This window comes from Symphodus melops, assembly GCF_947650265.1.
Source record: "Symphodus melops genome assembly, chromosome: 16".
In the NCBI taxonomy this organism is placed as follows: Eukaryota; Metazoa; Chordata; class Actinopteri; order Labriformes; family Labridae; genus Symphodus; species Symphodus melops.
Window position 1 is genome coordinate 4,453,271 of NC_136706.1, and position 24,638 is coordinate 4,477,908.

The 24,638-nt window shown below is 39.7% G+C and overlaps 1 protein-coding gene across 6 annotated transcripts in view; it reads right to left on the reverse strand.

The window, feature by feature from the left end:
• dnm1a (dynamin 1a) overlaps positions 1–24,638 on the reverse strand; it is a 49,172-nt gene that overhangs the window by 19,705 nt on the left and 4,829 nt on the right. For 4 of the 6 annotated variants that reach the window (XM_079363592.1, XM_079363589.1, XM_079363591.1 and 1 more), the window contains exons 2-15: positions 20,479–20,552; positions 19,213–19,362; positions 18,909–19,112; positions 18,700–18,798; positions 17,459–17,619; positions 17,079–17,221; positions 16,866–17,001; positions 14,843–14,910; positions 13,548–13,686; positions 9,093–9,179; positions 8,275–8,345; positions 8,115–8,166; positions 6,805–6,816; positions 4,502–4,615 (exon numbers count right to left, since the gene is read on the reverse strand). In XM_079363592.1, the coding sequence (XP_079219718.1) occupies positions 4,502–4,615; positions 6,805–6,816; positions 8,115–8,166; positions 8,275–8,345; positions 9,093–9,179; positions 13,548–13,686; positions 14,843–14,910; positions 16,866–17,001; positions 17,079–17,221; positions 17,459–17,619; positions 18,700–18,798; positions 18,909–19,112; positions 19,213–19,362; positions 20,479–20,552 (1,510 nt within the window). Of the gene's footprint in view, positions 1–4,501; positions 4,616–4,906; positions 4,937–6,804; positions 6,817–8,114; positions 8,167–8,274; positions 8,346–9,092; positions 9,180–11,751; positions 11,891–13,547; positions 13,687–14,842; positions 14,911–16,865; positions 17,002–17,078; positions 17,222–17,458; positions 17,620–18,699; positions 18,799–18,908; positions 19,113–19,212; positions 19,363–20,478; positions 20,553–24,638 lie in introns of all 6 variants that reach the window. The other 2 variants (XM_079363594.1, XM_079363590.1) reach the window with 2 other exon arrangements.

Below are 24,638 nucleotides of genomic sequence, written 5' to 3' on the forward strand. Positions count from 1 at the left end.
TTTTAATTAACAACACTAAGATAGCAAAAAGCTAATGGCTTCATCCTGTAAGAGTAACAACAGAAAAGAGTTTAACGTCTTGAGGACTACAGCGGGTTATATTTATTTATTTTTGGCCTGGGGGTCAGCAGGGGGCAAACCAAGTTTACAAATTCATGCTAAATTGAGTATGACCTTTCTGTGTTCTGTTTATACATTAGTGTCTGAATTGTTTGTGTGGTCTTTTACCAATCATACATAAACAGACCAAGAAGGGGATTGGGTAAAAACCCAAAGTTCACATTCACACCAACAAAATCCAGATTAAATGAAATTACACAGAACTGATTTAGCAAATTCTGAAGATTTAAGAAGTGGATTTGCAACTCTTCAGAACTTCTCAGAGTTGTTTGAAACGTGCCTGAGATATCTCTGCATCTCATGTTTCTCCTTCGTAGTTATGTCTGGATTTTCGTCTCTTGCAGCGGGGGGAAAAAAAGGAGGGAATGTCATTAAATCCTCCAATCAGTTTCTTTCACAGCCTTCTAATCTCTCCTCTTTCCTCCTCCCCTCCTTCACCTCCCTGCCGACCCCTTCGTCCATCCCTGACACGCCGTTTCTCCTCCAGCTCGCACGTTCAGCCTGATCAGCACTTTGTTAGAGCGGAGGGAGCCGTACGGGACTCTGACGCTGGAATCACAGTGAGTAGAATTCAAGAGTGTTTGTGAATGAATCTGACACCGGCAGCCTCCTCCAGTCGCCCGGCCCGCCTGCCCAGTGTTCAGACTACCTGTTCAGGAAGTAGTGGTTGTACAGTAGTCTGCACATTGGTTAGGCTGGCCGGGGAAGCACGGGACGACTCACTATAATCTGAAAGTGAGAGAGGGCAACCAGCACATCGGGCTGTGGGAACACGCAGCACCACCCTTCATCTATGTGTACAAACCAAGGCACTGGCCTAAAAATACGCACCCTAAGGCTCCACCACAGCAGGCCTAACCCTGGATTTATGAGTAATGTCACAAGAGTCCAAACATTTCACAAAAATGTGAATCTCTGTGGAGCTTCTGCATTGTTTGACTTGTCAGAAATGTCATCGAATCAAGATAAAATTGTGAAAGATGCTTTGTAACCCTTGGAATAAACATGCTTGAGTATCTATTTGACGTTGTTCCTGTCTTTCTTCTTTCAAGCAAGAGACACAGAGATGAAACAGGATCACACTCGTATAAATAGAAGTGATGGTTGCATGGCACTGTCATCACGTTGTTTATTTTTCTGCAGAAGATCTAACTGAGAGCTGAAACCAGAAAAAAAAAAGGCTTAACCACACAGAGAAAAAAAAATGCACTTCTCCAAAAAAATAACTCAAACATTGAGTGAACCCCCAGCATTGCTCTGCATGCACGCTTGACCGAAATGTACAATTACGTCTCGGCCTTCCCTGCTTGACTTGCGGTGGTTCTACCTCAAATGACTATGTAATGCTCGAGAGGGCAGGAAGTTACCATACAAAAAAATATGCACCATTTTTATGACTCTTTATGTAGCTCTCCCCAAAGAAAGGCAGACAATTGTTTGTGGCTTCTGTGTTTGTCAGTGACGTTATGTGAAGAGCTGCAAGTTCAGCTCGCCCCGCCCCCCCCTCTCCCTCCATGCCTCTTTTCTTTTTTATCCCTTCACTTGGAGCCACAGTTTATCTTCCAGCCCACTTGTCTTTGATTTATAAAAATAGGAGCCACAGCCCACCATTCTGAACTCCTTTTTTTGTCTTGAGTTTAAAATCAAAGGAGAAGAAGAAGAAGAAGAAGAAGAAGAAGAAGAAGAGGGCAGGAACGTTCACACAGTGTCTCATCACAGAGCATCGTCTGCAGGAACGAAAAACCGCAAAGCAACCTGTTTCCATTTAGAGCCCCTGCCACCATGTCAAACACACACACACACACACACACACACACACACACACACACACACACACACACACACACACACACAGGGTATGGTAGACGTGTTTCTGGTGAGTGTGTTGAAAGCAATAGTCGTCCTTCTCCCCCCAGGATGTTTACAGCTGGGATCACCAGGCGAGTCTGGCTTTCTGGCAGCTTTACAGCAGGAGTAGGGAAACCCAGCCACACACACATACACACACACACACACACACACAAAAATACACACAAAGGGGCAAAAGGGGCATCCACAGAAAATACATCCAACATCCAGTAAAGGACTACAAAGTGGTAATTAAACAGAAACTGTGTGTTTAATTGTATCATTTTAAGATTAAGATTACTGACCAAAAATATATTTTGCATTGAGAAGCTTGTTATGAAATCACAGTCGTGTTGTTTCTTTATTTTGGGAAATTGTTGTTTTCTTTTCAGCTTATTTTTTCTCAGTTTGTACATCTCCCTCCCTCCCTCCCTTCTTTCTTTCTTTCTCTGCGTTGGGACGTTTTAAACAACAGAGCAGCCTGATTCAAAGAATTGGCATGTCCTGTGGTAATACAGACCAGAAGGGTTCAAGGCAAGCACACGCACGCACACACGCACACACACACACACACACACACACACAGACTAAAAACACACACATTTCCACATACATGCACTCTAACCAAAACATCCTGGCACCACTTGTTGGGTTGAAAGTTATTATTAGTGTCTAGGGGTGGTGTGTGTGTGTGTGTGTGTGTGTGTGTGTGTGTGTGTGTGTAACCAGGCTGCGGCGAGGGTTTTCCCCATGACGAGAAGAAGTCAATAAAACGGTGATGTGCTGTTTTGCGAGTTAGTGTACAGAAACATGTGAGTGTGAGTGTGTGTGTGTGTGTGTGTGTGTTAATTTAAAACTGGATAAAAAGAACAAAAACACTTTTTTCTATTTATTTATTCCACTCTAAGCAGCCCTTTTTTTCTTTCATTCAAAACACATATAACTGTTTCCACCTTTTCATCAACCGTGTGTATTCTGGCAAGTATTTACCCAGGTGCTCATGTGTGTATATGCCCTCATGAGAACCTCTGGTGTGTGTGTGTGTGTGTGTGTGTGCGTGTGTGCGTGTGTGTAACTGGACTATAAAAACGTTCAGCTTTGATAGAAAACATAATGAGAAGTCCTCTGCAGTTCCCCTCAGCCTTGGCACTCTGTGTTGGTTTTGGGTCTCCCTGCACCCTCGCTGTTCCATGTTCAAATAAATATACAGTACAAGAAGAGAGGGAAGGAGCGAGGGCAGGGAGGGGTGAGGGGGGGGGGGGGGGGGGGTGAGGAAAGAATGAGACAGAAAGAGAAAGATGTGGGGAGGAACGTAGAGGAAGAAGAAGAAGAGTTTCCTCTAGTTTTTAGGGAGACCTTTGAGGATATGAGGAAGTGATGGGACATGAGAGGAGGAAAAAGATAGTGAGGGAGGATATTAAAACAAAACCTCCACCCCAGCCACTTTCTTCCCCACGTCTGTGAACCCCCCAAGCCACCCCCCCCCCCCCACACACACTTTCTCCCCCCTCAGATGTTCCTCGTTACTCCTGCTGCTAACCAGCTAACAAGAGACACTCCTGCCTTCTCCCCGAAAATCCAGTTCTGCTCTTGCTCGCTCTGTGCCCCTTCTTTGAAATGAAGTTAGTTTATTAGAAGCAGGTTGTGTGTGTGAGTGCGCGTGTGTGTGTATGTGTCTGTGTAATTGAGAACAGGGCAAGGCAGGGGGGCTCTGGTATGCACATGTGGGTGCCAGCTTCGGTGTCTGACATTCTGGGGGGTCTTGACTCTTTGTAAAGTGCCTTTGCAATTTACACACACGCACGCATGCACACGCAAACGCACACACACACACATACACACACGCACACACACACACACACGCACGCACAAACTTGTGTCAGTGAGCGGCAGTGGGGCTGTGGCTGAGGCCTGGAGACTCTGAGACTGTGGCTAACGCCTAATAGCTCTGCAAAGCATCATGGGATACCACTTCGACCAACCGGTCCAGTAACTAAGCATGCCGGGTCAAAACAGTCATTTCTGCTGTTGGACAGGAGAATGGAAAATAAACTCTGGATGTTTAACACACCGGTCCAGAAGGGAAAAAAAACACTTCTGGTACTGATTTGTTGGGAAATAAAAAAATTGGTTACATTAAATACGATTCAGTTTTTATGGTATTTTATTTAATCCCTCAATGTATCGTAAATGTAGTTTCCTCATATGTTGTATGGGGTTTGTTTTTTTTTAATTGCTGGGATGTAATTTTTATTTCAGAATGATAAAAACTACAAACATGCAAAAAAAAAACCTTTCACATCAGTAAGACACGAGCAGATCCTTTTTTTCTCTTTTCATGGTGCTTGCTGCCAAACACTGTCTGCAATAAACTATTTCAGTGATTAGTTTTGATCTTTAGACAGCACTACAAGGTAGATCAAAAGTTCTCAATTTGACTGTTGCAACAAACATCAGAAATAATACATCAAAGCTGCATGTGGGAGGACGTAATGAGCAAAAAAGCAAACACTCTTTGTGAACAGCAGCTAACCTCATCATCCTTATACCAGGACAGGGATTCAGCGGTGAGGACGAACCAGTACTCCTTAGCTCCCCCCTTCATGATGCCAATGTTGTTGATGGTCAGCCAGCCCTTCCTGATCACCTGAGGCACACAAACCAAAAACAAAGTCATTGAAAGCAGCATCCAGCTGAGAGAACAACGATATCACACACTCATGTCACAGATTTAAAAGCATATGAGTGAGCCTTTGTCTCTAAAACACACACTCTAAGTCAAGTGGAGAGAAAGAAGGCGACTGCCAGACACAACCAGCAGGTTGACGCTTCACCTACACGACAAAACACGCTCCTCGCACTCCTTTTTATTTCAATCTCTCCATCATACACACACATACTACAGACACAAACAGTACATGGTGTGCGTGTTAATTACCTTGAACCGATCGCTAACTCCTCTCTCCGGCTGAATGAGAATGTTGAGAGAAGGTTACAAAGCTATACGCCAGCGCAGGGCACTTAGTACAATGTTGGTTTGATACCTGCACATTACAGCTGGCTGCTGGGACGGCAGCAAGGGAACAGCAAGCAGGACGGGTGGGGGCAGGGAGGGGGGGCAACAAGGGCAGTCAGGAGGCTACAACAAGAGTGGCCCCAAGTCAAACTTTTTCTGAGACCATGCAGGGAGATGCAGGAGTCATATAATATGCGTTTTGTAAAGAAGTGGAGGAGGAATCCAGTTCCTTTAAATTTACAATTAACAGGTTACTATTTTACATGTTTTTAATAGTTTTGCTTTGTTTAATCTTTTTCTATTGTTGTTGGATTTCTTGTCTGCCAAACCCATTGTGATCTCTGTTTTTTAAGATGCTTAAAAGCAGAAGATTTTTTTTATGTGTTTCATTGTAAACACTGGTAATCCAGTAAAGCCTGACAGATTAGAGAAGAAACAGTGCATTATTCCATCTATGTGTTATTACAAGTCTGTCCATTTGTGTTTTAAGGAGGTTTATTCTAGAGGTCAAGATGTGTTTAGTCAGTAAAACAGAAGCTACAGGGCCAACTCCATTTATCTCTGAACAGGAAGTGCAGATCACCACTTTGTTTACAACGTGCCCCTAACCTTTGACCCCTAACCTGGGTGGCTGTTATGCCAATTGACAACCGACTATGGAGGTGACATATGTCTGGTCTACATTGCCTCTGGCTCTCTGCTACTATGGATGAAAAGGGGGAGAGGGAGGAAATAAAACAGAGGGCAGGAGAGGAGAAGTGTAGTTACGGATGTAAACAAACGTCAGATGATTTTTTTTTTGTTTGTTTTGCTCTTGGTTCTTTTTTGATGCAATCAAGAGCACAAGATGAGTTCAAGCTACAGCTGTGATGCGTCTCGTCACTGTCGAAAGTAACTGGCCTCAGTTATAGTCATAAGCGAGAGACTCCAAACTGAGCCTTTTGGTTAGACTGAATAATGCTTTCTGGGACGCTTTGGTCCTTCTGTTCTGAAAGTGTTTGTGGAAGTGTAATGAGGTTTTCACACATGCACACAACTCCTAAAAAATGTATCAACATTTTTTCTCCCCACTTTATTACTTCCACCTCCTTAATAAAATGTCCACATCTAGTCAGGGTGAACAGATGTAGGAACGCAGCAGGCAGTAATCATAAAATGTATAACAAACGAGGAGGAAGGATGATGCCGTTTATATCACATTGCCAGTGTGCGATCTTCTGGCATGTAAAAGAGCAGCTTTATACCAATTTCTCCTCTTGTTTGTTGATGCATATACAGTATGTATATGTACAGTTACATGCAGCATCATTATTAAAGTACAAACTGCCCATGTAGAGTTGAACTCTCGCGTCTGTAGCGTCTTCTTTATGTTTGTGAGAAAATGTAACACTGTGAGCGATTAAGGAATAATTCTTGAGGAAAAATTCTCACAATTTTCAGGAGTGAGTGTGTAAAAACAGCGTAAGTGTGTGCGAGTGCAGCTGAAAAGAAAAGAGAGAGGAAAGGGAAGCAGCCAAGCATCCCCCACCACAGCCACCTGCCAAACTACTGGTGGTAAATACAAAGCTCGTTGTAGACACACAAACACATCCAGACACACACTAGTGAACTCCACTATAATTCAGTACACATAAAAGACACACGAGTGTACACATACACATGTATCCTGATATATGCAGAGCGGGAAATCATGAGAACGTAAGCATGAAAGCTTTTTTTCAGACATGCAAAGAATCACACACACTCATTATTCAATCACACACACACACACACACACACACACACACACACACACACACACACACACACGCTCTACTCACCATGATCTCATCCTGAATCAGAAAAGCCACAGAGAGGACGGGGAAGAGACGAGACACAGAAAAGAAAAGAGAGCAATCACTCAGAGGAAGAAAGAGGAAAACTAATTCATAGAAAACCCCAAAACCAGCAGCTGAAGAGAAGAGTCCAGTGTGGGGAAAATAAGAGTGACAGGCTGTCAGATGGAAGAAAACTTAATTGGATATTGTGATGTTTAAGCTTCATATAAGTGTGATTCTGTTCGTCATTTAGCAAAAAGATCAAAGTGTGACAAACATTAAAGAGAAGTTTTGTTGTAAACAAGGCCATTTCAAAACTCCTGATCCTTTACAGAAGTTTCTTAATAGAGTGACAGCTTTTATAGATGTTATCATTCCTTCTTTATCAAAATAACTAACGCACTAAGCCTCAATGGCTAGTGCCATTTATATTTGGATTTATTTTGAGAATTTAAAACAGATTTTACATTTTGGGCTATTAGTTACAGATTTTGAGGAAATGTGTCAAATATCATCATCGCAGTTGTTTTGATTAACATTGAGATCATGATTATTAAACACGTTTAGTTGTGGGTTTTACAACATCTGAAACACATTAATCAATTTTATTCACTTTAACATCGCCAACACTTATTATATTTTGTAAAACAGAGAACATCACCAAACACTTTGAAACATTTATCACACATGACAAAACCGTCTGGGAAAATCCAGAGCAACGTGGCATGCAGCACAGTAATTGTTTAAACTGGATTATCTTGTTTTCATGATCTTGGGATGCAAAAATAGTGTTAGAAATTGGAAGTCGATTAATAGCCCAACCCTATTTTGAGGATTGTGTAGCTCTTGCAGAGGGGAACCTTGGCTGTGTATCTGATATAAATGTCATGATGGTTCTTGATAAATCCATAAACTGTGTGAAGAATCTCAATATAACAGAGGTGTGATATTCTGCAGCAGACCTCACTCTGTGCTGAGGTCACCGTAATTTCCATCAAAAGAACAAGTACTTTCAAGATCCAACAACTGTTGTCCATTAGCGTGTAGAAGAGCTGCTTTGTGCAGGACATGGACTGTTGCCCAGGGTAACAAAATATTGTATAGCTGTGCTACATTTAGCCTAGGTAAAACAGAGAGCTGAGTGCTAACAGGAGGAAGCCTTAGGGAAAGACTGCATGGGGTTCAGATGTCATGTTTCTGGCAAACAGACGAAACATGAGTTCAGTCTGGAAACACGCTCCTGCTGCTTAAGGAGAATTACTTGTTTCAAACGCTGCAAAATGCAGGGACCTGTCCACGTGTGCTTTACGTACCTGGTTTCCAGATGCTTTCTTCTTGTTTATCTGGCTGATCCTCTGTTGAGCGCTGCACAACAAAACGCATCATGGTAAACTGGATTTTTCCCTCAAACCACATGACATCTTCAAGCATTTCAGTCACTTTGCAATACAGAAGAGGAAATCCGAAACTCACTTGGCAAATCCAATAAAGTCCTCATGGTTGGTGTTCATGTAGGACAACTCAATGTCTATCAACAGCAACACCTGAAAGAGAGAGACACATCTGACTGTTATCAATCACAGGCCATTCACTGATGATATAAAGTAATACTTTTTGTATTTCTTTGATTTAGAATCATTCAATGTGCTAACGTGACACCTTTATGATGAAAGCTCAACGTAATCACTTTAAGCTAAAGTAGTCTTCAAGTGTTTGATTTTCTAATTACCAAAACATACTTAAAAATAGACATCTCACAATGATATCTTTATTAGTATTCTATTCAAACCAACCAAACTCAATACAGAGAATAAATCAACCTTAAAATAAAAAACTGTCACTGCACTTCAATAGAGTTTTGAGTTATTTGTCCTTTTTTAAGTGTTCATTGTATTATTTTATTTACTCACAGCCCCTGCATTTGAACAGAATCCGATCGATCCATTAAAGAGGAATTATTGATAATTTTAATGTGCATCATGACACGCCATCTTCCCTGAATTAAAATATGTGAAAAATTAGGGAGATCTTTTTTTTTTTTTTACTAAATGTTTACTGTTACTATTACCGCTGATTTACAGGGAGTATTGTGTGATTATTTACAAAGAATTTAAAATGTTTTGAAAAAGGTGTCCCTGCTGGAGACTAAAGCCAAATTTGTCACTTTAGTTACCCTCTTTGTTGATTATTCTAATCAGTATTATGATCTCTTCTTTAATGTGATTTAAATATAAATACATTTCTGTTAGTATTTATTATTTTAGGACAGTACTCGGCCACTCGGTACTTACCTGTCCCTTTGTGCGGCTTTCTCTGTCCCTGATATGTTGGGTAACAATTCTCTCCATCTCCTCTCTCAACTGGGGATACTGGGCCAGCTGTAAGCACAGAACACAGTAGGTAGGTAGCAAAAATACACAAACACACACGTGCCAAAGTACATACACACATACACACACTATCTCAAAACTACATACAGTACAAGCTTCAGTTAAACACCTACACTACTTAACTCACAGAACCACATCACACAGTTCCACTTATACAATAAAGTACATTACAGAAACAAAACAGGTTATGTTTGATGGAATTGATCCAAGACTTAGTTCTATTTTCTGCACACCCGACCAAAAGTTTGTGTCAAAAGTCCATTTTAGTTTTCAGAATTTGATGCAAATGTGGAACAAATGCAGAAGAATAGTGCAAAGTCGGTGATATTACTACATAAACACAGAATAAACAATGTTCCTGGCAGAAAAAAAAAGGATTTTTCCCCAGCGAACAATGTGGGTCTATTTTCCATGAGCTCACTGCAAACCCACGAACACAGACATTAGTGCGCTTCCAATGTGACACAAACACATTTGGAGAAGTGTGAGGAAAGAAGAAAAATGTAACCAAAATCACAGCCCAAGGTCGAAAAATAAAAAGCTGTTATTATTCAAGTTACAATGCATCTTTCATGTCTGTCTCTCTGTTAGTTTGGTGTATGTGTGGACCTTTCTCTGATGCCAGAATCAAATTAATGCTTTCAGGGGTCGGTCCTGTTAAAAGCAGAGAACATCTATTACAAATAAAGGGATGATTCTTAGAAGCCATTTTGATGATTCCTATTGCCATTTTGTCTCTGGCATAGAGCTGTGAGATGCTAACTTTTTTGTCAGGGACCTAGCGAGGCTAAGTTTTTTATTTTTTATTGTAGACATTGAGTCAAGACATGCATATTCAACACTATATTATGTTTGGCATAAAAAGGGCCTGATAAAGTATTAAAGCACAGCTGTAGATAAAGTTAACACCATAATTATTGAGTTAGCCTTACAAGCTAGCAAGCTACAACAACAAAATGACTATAGTATGCCAGATACGACAGTCCTAAGGTAGCTTTTGCAGCATTTGTGTGGACAGACATTTATATTTGAACGTTTCAAAGAAGTCTGATTAAAACGACAAAAATAACTGCAACATTCTGGCTTTTTTTTAATCAGCTAAAAAAAATAAGTTTATTTTTATTTCTTCAGCTTCTGTATAAAATTAAAGAAGACATTTTTGGTGAAGGGAACATCATGATTCTTACTCACATATCCTCTCCATGGAATAAATACAAATTTGTGCTATAAAAGATGCATTGTAACTTCAAGTTATGCAAAGGGTTTAAATATCTGATGAAGGATTTAGTGTCAAACAAAACAACTCTGTAACATATATGAAAAATATGTTGTTTTTTTATAACCAAGGCAACAGGCGGACACATTCAAATTCAGACCATCATGCAATGCAAAGAAGCAGGGAAGGAGGGAGGGAGACAGATAAGGATGGGATAGAGGGTGATGGAGGACGACTTCAAACTGACCCCTTTATGGATATTCCCAACCACTGTATATTATAATACAGTATTGTTTTTGAAACAGTGTGTTTCTGAAAGTAAAATCAGGATTAAAGTGTGACAGAGAAGAGAAATCCAAAGGAGGTCACGATCTCTATTTGGCTCATTTTGCTTTCAAAAGGTAAAAGGATGACAGGATGGACAGGACAAAAAAAAAAGAAATAAAAAAGAGAAATAGAGCAATGCGACGTTTGTTAATTAGTTAGAGTGGAACTACACAATCAGTCACTCCCCTGATTAAACCATACAGACAAAGACAAAAACAATAAGACTTTTAACAAGTAATTAAAGGAATTGTAACACTTGATGTTTTAAGAAAACTATATAACATGCAGATTAAGTGGCATGACTTATTAAATTATCTTTTATAGAAAAGAAACAATCGTTTATTTTGGATTATGAAGCCCATTTTTTTGAGGTAAGGATAGACCGATATCTGCTTTGTGGTGTAAGAAAGGAGATATTGTGTTATTTATTTACAAAGGTTAGACATAAATCTGACACACAGTAGCTTCATATCATGTTTTTTTTTTTTTTAACTTGGCTGCAGGCCTTTATTCTTAGCGATAAATCCCACTTCAATACATGTAACATATGCAGGGGGCTTAGAAGCCACACATGCAGGTTATATGTTAAACACTTCAGCATAAACATAATGAGAAAAAAGTATTCTCAAAAAAAAAAAAAATACCTTTAAGATTTTAAGCTTTAACCTGAATGAGCTTAATTTAAAGTACTGTGTTAGTAAATGCTCAAAATATCACTGATTGGAAAAACTAAACGTAATCTTTATATTAAAGGTTTTCATTGATGATTTCGTAGTTTACCATTTGATTTAAAACAAGCCAATTTAATGTAAGACTTAAACAAAAAACTCAGCCAGTCTTCATTTTATTCATGACAATTTTTCTATATATTAACAAATTATTAAAAGGCAGTGGCTGTTATTGTTGTATCTTTTAATGACATATAATTAAAAAATGACATATTAATGTCAAATCATTGGTCTACCCGTGTAATTAACATAAATCCTAAAAGTGGCTTTGTCCTCGTTTGCATTTTACCTGTTGACTACACTTTTGTATGGTGGAGGTGAGCTCGCTCACAACCATATCTATACACTTCAGTGTTGGCTCCTTCAGCTTTTGGATCTGCTTTTTCACTATGGCCTCAAAGGCCAGGTCAGGGGTGAAGAGCCCCGTCCTGTAGGGATAAGCAGGCGGCACGGGGGAGAGGAGGTTTAAAAAATAAGAAGAAACATTGAAGAGAAAGTGAAGAAGTGATGGAAGCAACCAATGAGGAGTTGTAAGAACAAAGACGAAGGGCAGTGAGAAAATGATGGTGGGAGACATGAAAACAAAAGGAGTGAAAAGAGATGGTCAGGGAAATAACAGAACACAGAAAATAAAGGTAAAGATTGGAGATTTAACAGAAGAAACAATGGATTGAAGATTTAAAAAAAAAAAAAAGCAAAACAAGGAAAGGTGTGAAGGTTTTCGAGGGAGGGAAAAACAGCACAGAAGGAAGAAAATGCAAGTGAGACATTTGATTTCCCTTGAAGCCATTCTAAAACAGGACAGCGCTGGAACCTCTCTCTATCAGTAAAGAGAAAAGAGAGAGAAAAGATGAGAAGAAAAGGATGAAAAAGAGGGAGCTCCCAGCCTGCACAACTCCACCAGCCAAAAAAGTCCAAGCAACATAACACAAGACCGCAGCTGTGCACCCCCGACAAACAGCCAAAATGTCCCAATCCCTCCCAGTGTTGACCCTTCCTCCACCCGTCCTTCCGTCTTCACTGACTTCGAGTGGGAGTGTAATCAAAACATTTATGATCCCAAGGCCTCCAGATTGTTTCAGCTCCAGCCGCTGTTAAAATTGTTTGGTCACAGTGGATCAATTTGGATACAGACTACTGCTCTTTCTCTGGCCACACTCATGAGCCTGAGGGAGCGGCCCCCAAGGCCTAGTGAAGAGCAGTTAAAACATAATCGCTCTCGTCTGCTGCAGGTGCACGGCTGCAGCCTTGCACACACAAGAAAGTCTGGATGCTGAGGTCATCCAATATGGCTGCCAAGGAATCTAAATAACCCGCAAATTATTCTCAGAACACGTAAACCTGTGATTGCAGGTAAAGATGGAGTGTCTTACTCACGATCTTAAAAGAGAAGTAGACATGCCAGATTTAATGTTGCTACGAAAAACAATCTTTGCTTTAAGACAAAACATGTTTGGAGACTGCCGTAAAAGGCAGCGGGGTTTCAAGCACAAAGCAAAGGCCAATTCCACATTTAATACATCCTACTTGTTGGAACAAGTATTTGCGTATAAAACTGGGAAAGGAAAATTATGCAAAAACGCAATACATTAAAATTCTAAATGGAAGAGAAAGATGGAATATGACGATCCAAGCATAACAAGTCAAAGCAAAATTCTGACTAGTGGGAATGAAATACTTACATCTACCTTTTATTTCCACGCATGAAATTTTGGCAGAAAGCCTTTGAATCAGATTCATAAACACAAGTCCTGAGGCAGCTTTGACATTTAATTTTTGACATGCAACCATATTTGAATGACAGCTCAGCCTCCACACTGGGTTTTTTTCAGCACAGCTTTCTACCACGGCCAGCCTGTCCAGCCAAACCCCTCTGAAGCTGTAAAGTAGGCAGGCAGGGAGGCAGGTAGACCGCAGCCCACCGAGCCACTCCAGGAGTCCCCCTCACTGCCCAAAAACAGCGAGGGCTGGAGAGAGCCAGGTGGTTACAGTAAAAGGGAGTGAACAGCAGAGGGACTTTGCAGATAAGGATTGAAAACCAAAAAAAAGTGCTATCTATCATTTACTCTTGTTTTGTTTTTTTACCTTCTTGGTACACTGCCTAACCGTACTGACTAGCTCAGAAATGACCATGTCCACACATTTGGTGCAAGGCTCTTTAATCTTCCCAATCTGCCTTTTCACAATGGTCTCAAAGGCCATGTCCGGAGTGAAGAGGCCAGTTCTGCCCGACAGAGAGAAAACCAGCCACAGAGCCAACAAAAAGAAGAGGAGGATGGATGAGAGAAAAAAACAGAAAGAGGGAGGAGGGTTGGGTAAAGAGAAGAGTGTTAATTGTTAAGAATTATCCCCCATTTCTAAGTTTTTCTCCCCCATAACATGAACAGACAAATTAGACAGAAAGAGGAAAAGAGAATGAAACTATAAAAACAATTTAACGCTTAATCGTCAATTAAATATGATGTAATTATGATGTAATCACCCTGTGCTGAAGTTGGACATTTCTACAGAAAATATCACTTCACCAAAACGTCGAGTGTTAGGAATCAAACTTAAAACTAAAGGGTTTCATCTGTTAAGCATGCGATTCAATTTGAAACAGAAAAGTTATTAGGGAGGAGTTGTTCTGATAGTATAGATTCCTCAAGTGTCCCAGCAGATAAAGATACCTAAATTAGCCCCTGATGCTGCTTAACAGCTGTATCAGGTTAGAGGAATCCAACAATCAGTCAATGCACCAATCTGAGAGTATTTTTAAGACCGCCCACCCCAGAAAAAAAAAGATCTAAAAACTAATTGTTTTTGAAGTGATCATGGGAAACAACATCAGTGAGACCGAGTAAAGAGTGTGATATTTGTCAGAGTTAGCAAAATATAGGCAATCATTGCTTTTTTTTAACAAGAACAAAGAAAGTTTTAATGCTGCTGTTTTCAGAAGGATGCTTGGTATCGGCCAATATTCAGGTTTTCAGGTATTGGAATCAATATTAGAGGTTTGAAAAAAAGGCATCAGAACATTTTTTTAGGTTTATGTCCTCAGAGGACTCAGTGTTTTTAGGACCAATCACTCTGTGGATAACAGATCTCTGATACTGACGGAAAGGCCAAACAGCAGCATTTATGGGAATCTTAAAAAAAAACTAATTGCCTGGCGAAAAAAGAAACAAAACTTTTGCACCAGAAGTCCCTGAGTGATCCCAACTGGTGTCATCAGTATTTAACAAAGCGTCTCATCTAAGCATAGAGGTCTTTGTGATTAGATAAGCAAAGTCAGTTAGACGCTGTCTGGCCAGCAGAGGTGACTGAGATGAGAAGAGAAAAAGAGTTTAGAGGGAGGGAAACGGGGATGAATAGAGGGGTGAGTTGGAGGACAGACGTGCCTGATTCCATGAATGTTCTTGATAGCGTAGCTGATCTCCTTGCGGAGCTCTTTCTCATTAAACTCCATCTGCAAAAAAAAACCAACACAGAGGATTACGTTTAGACAACATTTCTCAAACAGATTTATAGATCAGTTCAACATCAGACTGTCCTGATACCCCCATCATTTATCCCACTGAGCAGTATTGCAGGAAGGCAAGAAAATCAATATAGCTGGTAAAATATAAAGATGATTTTACATTTGTAGGAGAAATAAAGACAAAGCTATGCTACCTTAGTTTAAGTGCTTGAAGACTTTATGCTAAGCTAAGCTAACCATCTTCCTGATCCGTCCTGAGAAAGGTATCAATGTTCTTCGAAGAATCTCTGCTACAAAGTAAATGTTTCCAAAGATATGTATATTATATGATGCAAATACCTTGATATAATATAAACATATTTAACTTAAATTAATTTCTTTATTTTTCTTATTTGTTCTCTGAATGATCTGAAGTCCTCAGACCTGTATGAAAAATGTAACAATGGATTTACTGTAACACATTTACTGCCATTCCTAATTGTTTTCTTACTTTTCCCAACAGAGATTCACATTTTCTTTAAGCATGCTCAATAAAAAAAAACCTCCAACATTAAGATTTTCTGTTTTATGATTCAAGCTTGTCGCTAAGAAACGACCTGCTCCGTCCTCACAGCAAGAAACCGACACGGTATCTTTGAGGACTTCAGTTACAGACGGTAAGTTTTATATCCTCAGAGGGAGGCTGAGAGAGGACAGAGGATAAATATGGATGAAATAAGAGCAAAGGTTTGGTGTTAACTGAGAGAAAAAAAGGTTAAAAAAAGAATAAAGGTTGTAAATGCGAGGGCTTGAAAGTTTTAGAGATGTTCGGGTGATTTGGAGAGTAAACAGAGAGGATGTAGAGTCAGGGGTTAAGTAAAAGAAACAAAATGAAGATGGTAAGTGAGAAAGAAGAGAAACGATGAGAGAGGAAGTTAAACTGAGAGGGATCAAACAAGAACTGTCGAGGTTGGAGAATCCCAGAATCACGGTTTTGTTTCGACATTTTTATCAAATCCAATAAACTTTTCGACTGTTCCAGAAACGTACTTGCTTCACATTTTCAGTCACTGTGAATCAATCTGACAGTAATATGAACATGTTTTATGTCAAACAAACACTCAAAAATCTCTGCTCTGCTGAGTAAACTGGCTATAATGCAACTAATCAATATCAAAACAAAAAGATCAAAACGAGAAGAACCACAAGTCTGATAATTGTTCCAAAGAATTTTGGTCTGAATCTTTAGTATATAAATATTTACAGCTATGAACAGACATGTTTATGGGTTAGCGGTTTTGCCCCAGTCTGCACAATCAGATTTTTTTATAGTGCAAATTGTTTCCACAAAGAGTTACATGTTGCCATTTTTTGGACCTAGTGGGATTTTAATGTTTCAGTGTTTTTTTTATTACTAAAGAAATGAGGCCAGAGGGGAAGAGTGAGGAAAGTGGAGACTCTTAAATAATCCCTAATGTTGTGCTGTCCATTTTGTCAGAAAGAAGAATGGTTTGGAAAGTCAAAGTTTTAGCCCTAAACTGATAAAAAAAAAAAAAAAGGCTGTAGCTTGTTGTGTTGCTGCATCAGTTTATCAGGTTGACTGTTTTGATTTTGTGACTGTAATGCGATGGATCCCAAATCAACCTTTTCTTATTTATTTTCTCATTTTGACAACGTTTAAGCATTTCTGGTTAGACGTTTTAATACGTGCATTAGTGGCTGTTTTGTAGTAAAGTTTAAAAAAGGTGACACTTTCTCTAATTTCATGCTGTTGACTATTTTCTGAGATATTGGGAGGACAATGTTATCTTTAATTCAAAGCAGGAGATTTACTTAGATTACAAGAAGTTAAATTACGATATAAATAAAACTAAGCCCTGCTTTTTAAGAAAATAAAATACAGCTGCAAAATAAAATAATCCCATTAAACACACACATAAACACAACATCTGCGCGACACACACCTTAACCAGCTCAAAGGGGAAGCGTTCATGGAAGATACGATTGATCTTGGCGCCTCCTGACAGCTCGGCTGTGTCGATCTGATCTCCAGAGCCCTCTATACACTTCTCAAAGTCCACAGAGAACTGCTGCACCATCCTGCAGAGACACACACATCAATGAATCAAAGAACCTGTTTTTATGTCATTGTCTGTCCATCACCTGCATGCACTCACTGGAGCAGAGCCTTGGTCTTTCGAGACGGATCATCGGGTCTGAAGTTCTTGTACTCCTCAACTTCCTTCTCGATGGAGAGCAGCTGACTCTGCAGTTTGGCCCGCAGACCAGGCAGGGTGTCCCTGATGTGGTTGGTCAGTTGCTGGAGGGGACAAGGTCAGAGGTCAATCACCTTCCTTGAAACACTCATTGAAATACTCAAGCTTCTTCACAACTTATAGATAAAGATTTTGAATTATGCATAGTGTTAGTCAAATGCAGTTCAACAAACATCCAAAGATTTACTCTTCAGATGAGCATGTTTTTTTTTTCTTGAATTACAAAGAAAGGCGACATAAGTGCACTGCTGATTTTTCTGTCTTTTCTCTCATTCACCCACCTGATTGAGAACTTTCTGGAGGTAGGCAGTTCCCATCCGGTCAGCTAGGTGTCTATAGGAAGGATGAGAGAGGAAGAACTTCCTCTCAGCAGCCATAGCAGCATTAATGTCCTTCTTACCATCGATGTCCTTCTGGCTCCTGTTCACCACACCAATGTAACCTGACACAACAGACATAGACCGAAGGACGTTTAGAAAAAGGCCTGCAACACTTTGAGCTTTGCAGAAAACCAGATGCAATCATTTTTTATCACTTCCTGGAATATTTGAGAGCAAACTGGATCGGATTTCAAACTTGTGGCATGACTGGTGATTTAAATGTAAGATCTTGAATTGGAACAATTATTGGGATTATGCTGGGCTCTTATTCTTCTAAATATGAACTTGTGTAAAACAGCCAAACCAAGAAAGTGCAAGCCTTCCTTTACTGAAACCGCTTTAAACCATGTTTAATAATGTTTGGATCAGGAAAACCACATTTTAAGGGTTTAAAGAAAACCTTTTTATTAAGGATGAATTGAGAAAAAAAAGGAAGTAAGGAGGAATTAAAAGCATAAATGTCTACATGTGTGTTCAAGCTTTTAAAACAGAAAGAGAGAAAGAAAAACAAGCAGGAGAGTTCAGGTCACGCAGATCCCATTTCACCTCCAGTTAAGTTTTCTCATGCATCACTCAGTTAAAGGCCGTTTCATGCTCTATAACTAATGCAACGTCGAGCCAGCAGCCTTGTTAATGTGAACATCCACACAGCATTAGGGAGAGCGAGAGGGAGAGCGAGTGAGAGAGACAGGGAGGGAAAAAAACATAGAAAAACAAAAGGACATGGAAAATATTCAAAAGCACATGCCTGGGCTCTAACCAAGTGCAAATGGAAAAGAAAATCACTGCATCAGCACATTGCAATAAAGGGCAGCTCACAAGATGCATGCAAACTCTTTTCCAGGACACTGTTTTTCTCTTCCCCACAATCCCTCTTTCCCCTTTCCAACTCTTCTTTCTGTCTGTCGTTTGATTTCTTACACAGTTAATTTTTATTACCCAAGATGCCTCGGCCATTTTTCTGCTGTTGTTTTCTCTCATTTTCAGCGGTTTGAGAATTCATGACTGCAACTGTCTTGTTACCACAAGAGGGAAACAGTGGGTCACTGTGAGGGCCCTGAAGAAAAAGGAACCACTGCTGTGTGTGTGTGTGTGTGTGTGTGTGTGTGTGTGTGTGTGGGTGGGTGGGTGTGTGTACTCACCCCTCCTGAGTGGAAGCAGCTTATTCTCAAGGATATCCTTAGCATCTGTCCCCTCGTCCATCAGGTCCAGCTTGGTGATAACACCGATAGTCCTCATACCTAAATTTACAAAAACACAACATATTTAATACTGACTGCTCATGTCCTCCAGTATAGTGTGGGTGTACGTGTGTGTGTGTGTGTGTGTGTGTGTGTGTGGATACACTCACCCTGAGGGTCGACCTCTTTGGCAATCTTTAAAGCATCAGAGTTTGCAAGATCAGAGTTGGCCGGGGACACAGCGAGCATCAGGCAGTTATCTTTGGTCACAAACTGCATCAGCATTTCTCTGATTTGAGCCTCAATGTCTGCCGGCTGGTCGCCCACCGGCACCTTGGTCATCCCAGGTAGATCCACCAGCGTCAGGTTCAGCACTGGGAGGAGAAAAAAAAGGAAACATCAGCTGATAGAAAAGGCAAAAGCAAACCCAGACAGAAAAGCAAAGCTTGTAAGCTATCTGTTCTTTAGCCTCACCATGAGGTGAATATACACGCAGGTTGATGGGCACGGGAGAGATGCCCTTGTTGGCCCCAGTTATGCGATCCGTCTCTGCCTCGATCTCCTGCCGGACCTCGTCAAAATCTGTGAACTTTTTGCCCTTACAGTGGAGGAACTCAGCATATTCTGGAGGAGACACAGATATGAGATTAAAAAAGGTACAACTTGAGATGAGAGGAAGAGTGGAAAAGAACTTCAAGACCTGTCACGTGGAAAACATTTTCATATTTTTTACTGTAATTCAGATGTAAACTAATTATGTTGCAGAAAACCAATGAAATATTCACATCCAATGAAAAATTAAAACTCTAAATATTAAAAGGAAAGAACAAGGTCAGGGAACCGATGGCCTAGATGGCCGAGCAGTGCACCCTATGTGCAGAGGCTGTAGTCCTCCAAGCGAGCAGCCTGGGTTCAAGTCCAACCTGCAGCTCCTTTCCTGTGTCACTCCTCACACTCTCTTTGTTTTTCTGCTCTATTCTATCAAATAGAGCCATGAAAACCCTTAAAATGCATCTTTAGAAAGCATACGGTCAAAAAATCAACAATTGGGAAAAAAGAATCAATCAAGAATTGTTATTTTCATTGTTGTTTTTAAGGCTAAAAAATTTATATTTCTTGAATTTCCCTCGGGATCTATCATACCTATCATCTATCTATCATACTCTATTCATCTATAGCATTTTCACTTGGAAAAAAACATCTTTCATGGGACTAATTTTATATGTTTTTAAGCTATGGGCGATGCAAACAAGTATCAAAGTGTGGAAAAAGTAATAACCTCATGAAGTGTAACCATGGTAACATGAGGACACCGCATCTTAAGGTTTTAGGGACAAGAGGAGTGTTGTCGAGTGATGTGTTTACCCCAGACTGAAGAGGGGAAGTTTTGTACCGCAGAAAGTTGAATTCTATATTTGAGCTTGATATCCTCAATCTCAGAAGTCTCACATTAAGTTATATAAAGCAGAAGAGCTGTTATGTCATTCACATTTCTATGTGCTACACATGAAAAACAGATGTTGACATTAATGCGAATGTGTTTTGAAATGCAATTCGTTTCATTATCACTGGCTGCTGACTTCATTCAACTCCAACATTAACAAGCTATTGCCTAAAATACATCTTCCAAAACTGCAGGCTTCACAACATGTCTTTAAAATCCATGTTCAGAGAAACAAATAATCATGTACAGCATGCAGCTGTAAATGACCCAAAGATGTTTATGGGTGATGTTTTTACCTGTGGGACAGGTCATGAGCTGTAGAACCAAAGGACGACGGGTCACGATGCCAGAACCACGAGGAAGGAAATCCCTGCACACAACAAATAGACAGAGAGAGAGTCAGTCAACAAAAATGCATGCAAAACAGCACATCATCAACAACAGTGAATGTATTGAATTCAATTTCTGTGAAATGTATCATTTTTCCCATGTCTGCTTCAGTTTTCAGGTAAAATGTTTTCCCCCAAAAAACTCTACAAAACACTGCCGAGCAAAGTGAAGCTACAAAACTAAAATCTTGTGACGTTAAGATAATTAGGATTAGTTTATCCTTACAAATTGACATTTTTTAAATTATGTAAATCCTCATATGGTAGAATCGATTCTTATTCTGAGAATAATAATCAAATCACGTGTTTCAATCTATAATTGACTGAGACACTGTGCACACACATGACAGCCTGCCAATATGTTTTATTGTTGCAGGGTTTTTTTCCAAGCACAAAACACTGTTTTCTTCCAGGGTGCGTTCAGCTTCAGCTGCTTATGCAACATCAGCGTCAGCTCGCCACTGGCACAGTGTGCTCACCAACCAGCTGACTGGACTGTTACTATTCAGTGATGTGTACTGTGTGTGTGTGTGTGTGTGTGTGTGTGTGTGTGTGTGTGTGTGTGTGTGTGTGTCAGTCTGTCTGTGTGTTTCAAGAAACAACAAGGGTCTTTTCCAAAGTTGCACTCTCATTTTCAGTCAAACATTGAACCTATTGGCTTGTCTTCCTTTAAGTTAATAAATTAAACAAACATTTTATTCTAGTAGTTGTGCAGAGTTAGCTAGGAAGAAGAAACTTTAAGTTAATCTCAGGGTTGATTTTTTTTTTTTTTTTTTTTTTAATGTCATCAAATCATACAACACTATTGATGGAGGGAATCTTCAAAAACAGAAATCAATGAGAAATTGATGAGGCCTCAGTTTGAACCTGAAGCAAAGCCTGAGGCGGTTCGTATCTAAAAGTCATGAGATGAGAGTTTATCAGGGCCAAACTGTTTCTGCTCCAGACAATGACCCAACTAAAACATGTGAAGCAGCAGTTGTGATATGTTTGAGTCTTACAATGTGTATGTTTTTCACTATAGGTGTAGTTCAATCTCTTAGGAAACGTCCTACCAAGACCTTAGCTCGGAAAAAGGGGAACACTTTTATTTCCATGAGCTATAAAGCTAGAGCTTGTAGCCATTAGCTTAGCCTAGCATTAGGACTGGGAACAGGGGTTAACAGCTAGCCTAGCTCTGTTCAAAGGTAACAAAACCTGCTTACCAGCTCACACAAAGGCTTATCAATTATATGATATATGAGTACAAAAAATAAAGTGTAAAAACATTTCTATGACTTTCAGCAAATGTTTGATACCACACTACTTCTGCAGCCAGGCTCAACTAGTATATAGATACAGAACTTGTAAGGGATATACTGTATATATGAAACACTTTTAAGCTTCAGTGTTTTCTAGAGTTTATAGGTATTTATTATATATTCAATAATAAGCTTTAGAGTATCGGTTCAATGACTTTTGTAACAGTTGGCAGGTATTGTGCTATGCTAGCTGTTTCAGCCTGTTTCCAGTCTTTACGGGGATCTTATTTTAGCTCGAATGATGGGACTCTGGCTAAAGCTTGAACTAAAATAAAGGAATATGATCACATTTAACTTTTTAAAAAAGAAACTCATCCCCTGCTTCCCAACATTTTCTTTAGGCATAACCAACAATATTACAAACAAGCTTCAAGGTGTGATGTTAAGGCACAGCATGCCTCCATCACAGCTTCTTCACTATAATACAGCAACAACAGGGGGATTCATTTTTGTGGTTTGATTCAACACTCAAAAAAGGAAATCCTTTCTAACTGGCTTTTAAGTGTGTCTGCCCATCTGCTGGTCTACCTGCTTGCCAGTGTGCATATTTGTGTGTGTGTGTGTGTGTGTGTGTGTGTGTGTGTGTGTGTAGTGGGATGTCCCACTCTCCCACTTGGATGCCTTTTCGAGGAGACAGATGGCTTTAACTGCAGGTTTTCTCTCACTCTACTCCTCTACACCCTCCAATCAAACTGTCTCACCAAGGAACAAGCACACACAAACATACCTTCTCTATAGTATCTAGTATATCAACCCTCTAATAAACCACCATAAGAAGGAAGATATGACGGTGGTTTTCACTCATCATATATCTAATCCTGCCTTAAAGCATCTCTTGCTGCTTCCACCCTCCTGTGTTTTCATCACTCCAAGATGAGGCAAGCTAGAAACAAAGGCTCAAGCGACTGCCAAAAGCACAGACACAATCCCAAACACAGCAGCAGAGATTTAGAGGACAGGGCTGAAACAGGAAGAGAAAGGTGAACAGTGATGGAGACTCAAATAGAGATTTAAAAGTTGCAACAATATACCTTCTGCACTCCACTATAAGTGCACTTAGCGTCTATCTATCTATCTATCTATCTATCTATCTATCTATCTATCTATCTATCTATCTATCTATCTAGCCATCTATATATACTGTGACTCAATTTTCTCGTTGCCATTGCGCAATTAAGTGATTTTTTTAACATATTGTATTTTTATTTTGTTCTGATTTTGCATAAACATGATGTTCACATTTTTTAATTCTGTAAATTAACCCCCAAAACACGTATGTAGAGCTTGTCTGTATGATTTCTATAAAACATTGAACTTATTGTCTTTACTCAGAAAGTAGCTTTGTTCGTCTCAATCCCTCCGAACCTATTCCCGATCTAATGATTTATTTACAAACACTCAACCAGGAATATTTTCCTTCCTTGCACTGAATAAGTCTGCCTTTTGGTGATGAATGTCACTCCCACACATACATAGACATGTTTGCAACAGTTGTGAACCAATGAAAAGACCGTTTGCTAGATGCTAGACATCCAGATTAGATGGGAGCCAATGGGTGAATGCATTACAGGTAAACTGTGGCCCAAACACAGATTAGAGTTAATCCTCTGCATCAGGAAAAAAAAACATGCTCTCCTCTGACTGCCTTCTCTCTCTTATTGTGCTCATACACTGTGCAGCTTTGTTTGTTTTCTTACATTACGTCACTCTTAGAAATGAATATGAACAGCCCTAACTTTAAAGTCAGCTACTCTTGGGTCATTAATAGTTTCATTATAAAAATCCTTAGAGGTTTCTGAGAATAATAGTCAGTTAGTTATTAGTCAGCAACTTTTTGTAGATTTTAAATGTAATTTTTTTCAGCAAAAGTATCAAATATGATCCACTTCCATCTTCTCAGGAGTGAACGTTTACCACAGTTGTTTGTTTTGAATGTCAACTGTGTATCTTAATGTTTTTTGTTTTGGAAATACAATAACACCATCCATCCATTATCTACCACTTATCTACCACTTAGACAGAAGCCAATCCAAGCTAAACATTGGCCCAAGAGGTGGGATGCATCCAATCATAATGCTTACACACAAGGACAAACACTCTAACATTCGCACCTACAGATAATTTAGAGTCACAAGTTAAGCTAACAAGCAACATATCAAGCATATCTTTGGACAGTTGCCGAGAGTCGTAGTAGGGTTGTGTATTTTAATGCAGCATCTTCCTACTCTCCTTCACTCCTCCTCCTCCTGTGGTTGTTTTTGCTTTTCACTGAAAGGAATAAAAGCTTTAACGGAGCGTATCACTATCCTCGTCTCTCACATGAGTGAAGCTGCTGCTACTGGTCGTAATGCCGCTGGCCTCGTCTGTGTTATGTAATACATGAAAAAAAAGCTATATATCATGGAGTTAATCTCTGAGTGGGGATTGAAAAATGTGAAGACAGCAGGAGGTGAAAAATGTCTGTGCTGTGGTTTTATGGTTGTGAGTTACACAAGTACCAGCAGCCTTCACTTCTAACAAAGTGCAGAGAATAGCAGGAAGAAATATTGTAAAGTTTGCTCCTTTTCTTTATATTATTTCAAATTATGCATGCCACTATGCAAAATCATGCAAACCATTCAAAACATTGTGCTTAAATCATCATAAAGGCAAGCTTTCAAATTATGTATTTATTCAGTACGGTTTGGTGAGTTTTTAGGAGGCAGGTTTGTTTTGTTTTTTTAAAGAGCTGTCCATGGTGCTGGAATCTGGCTCTGTATGTAAAAA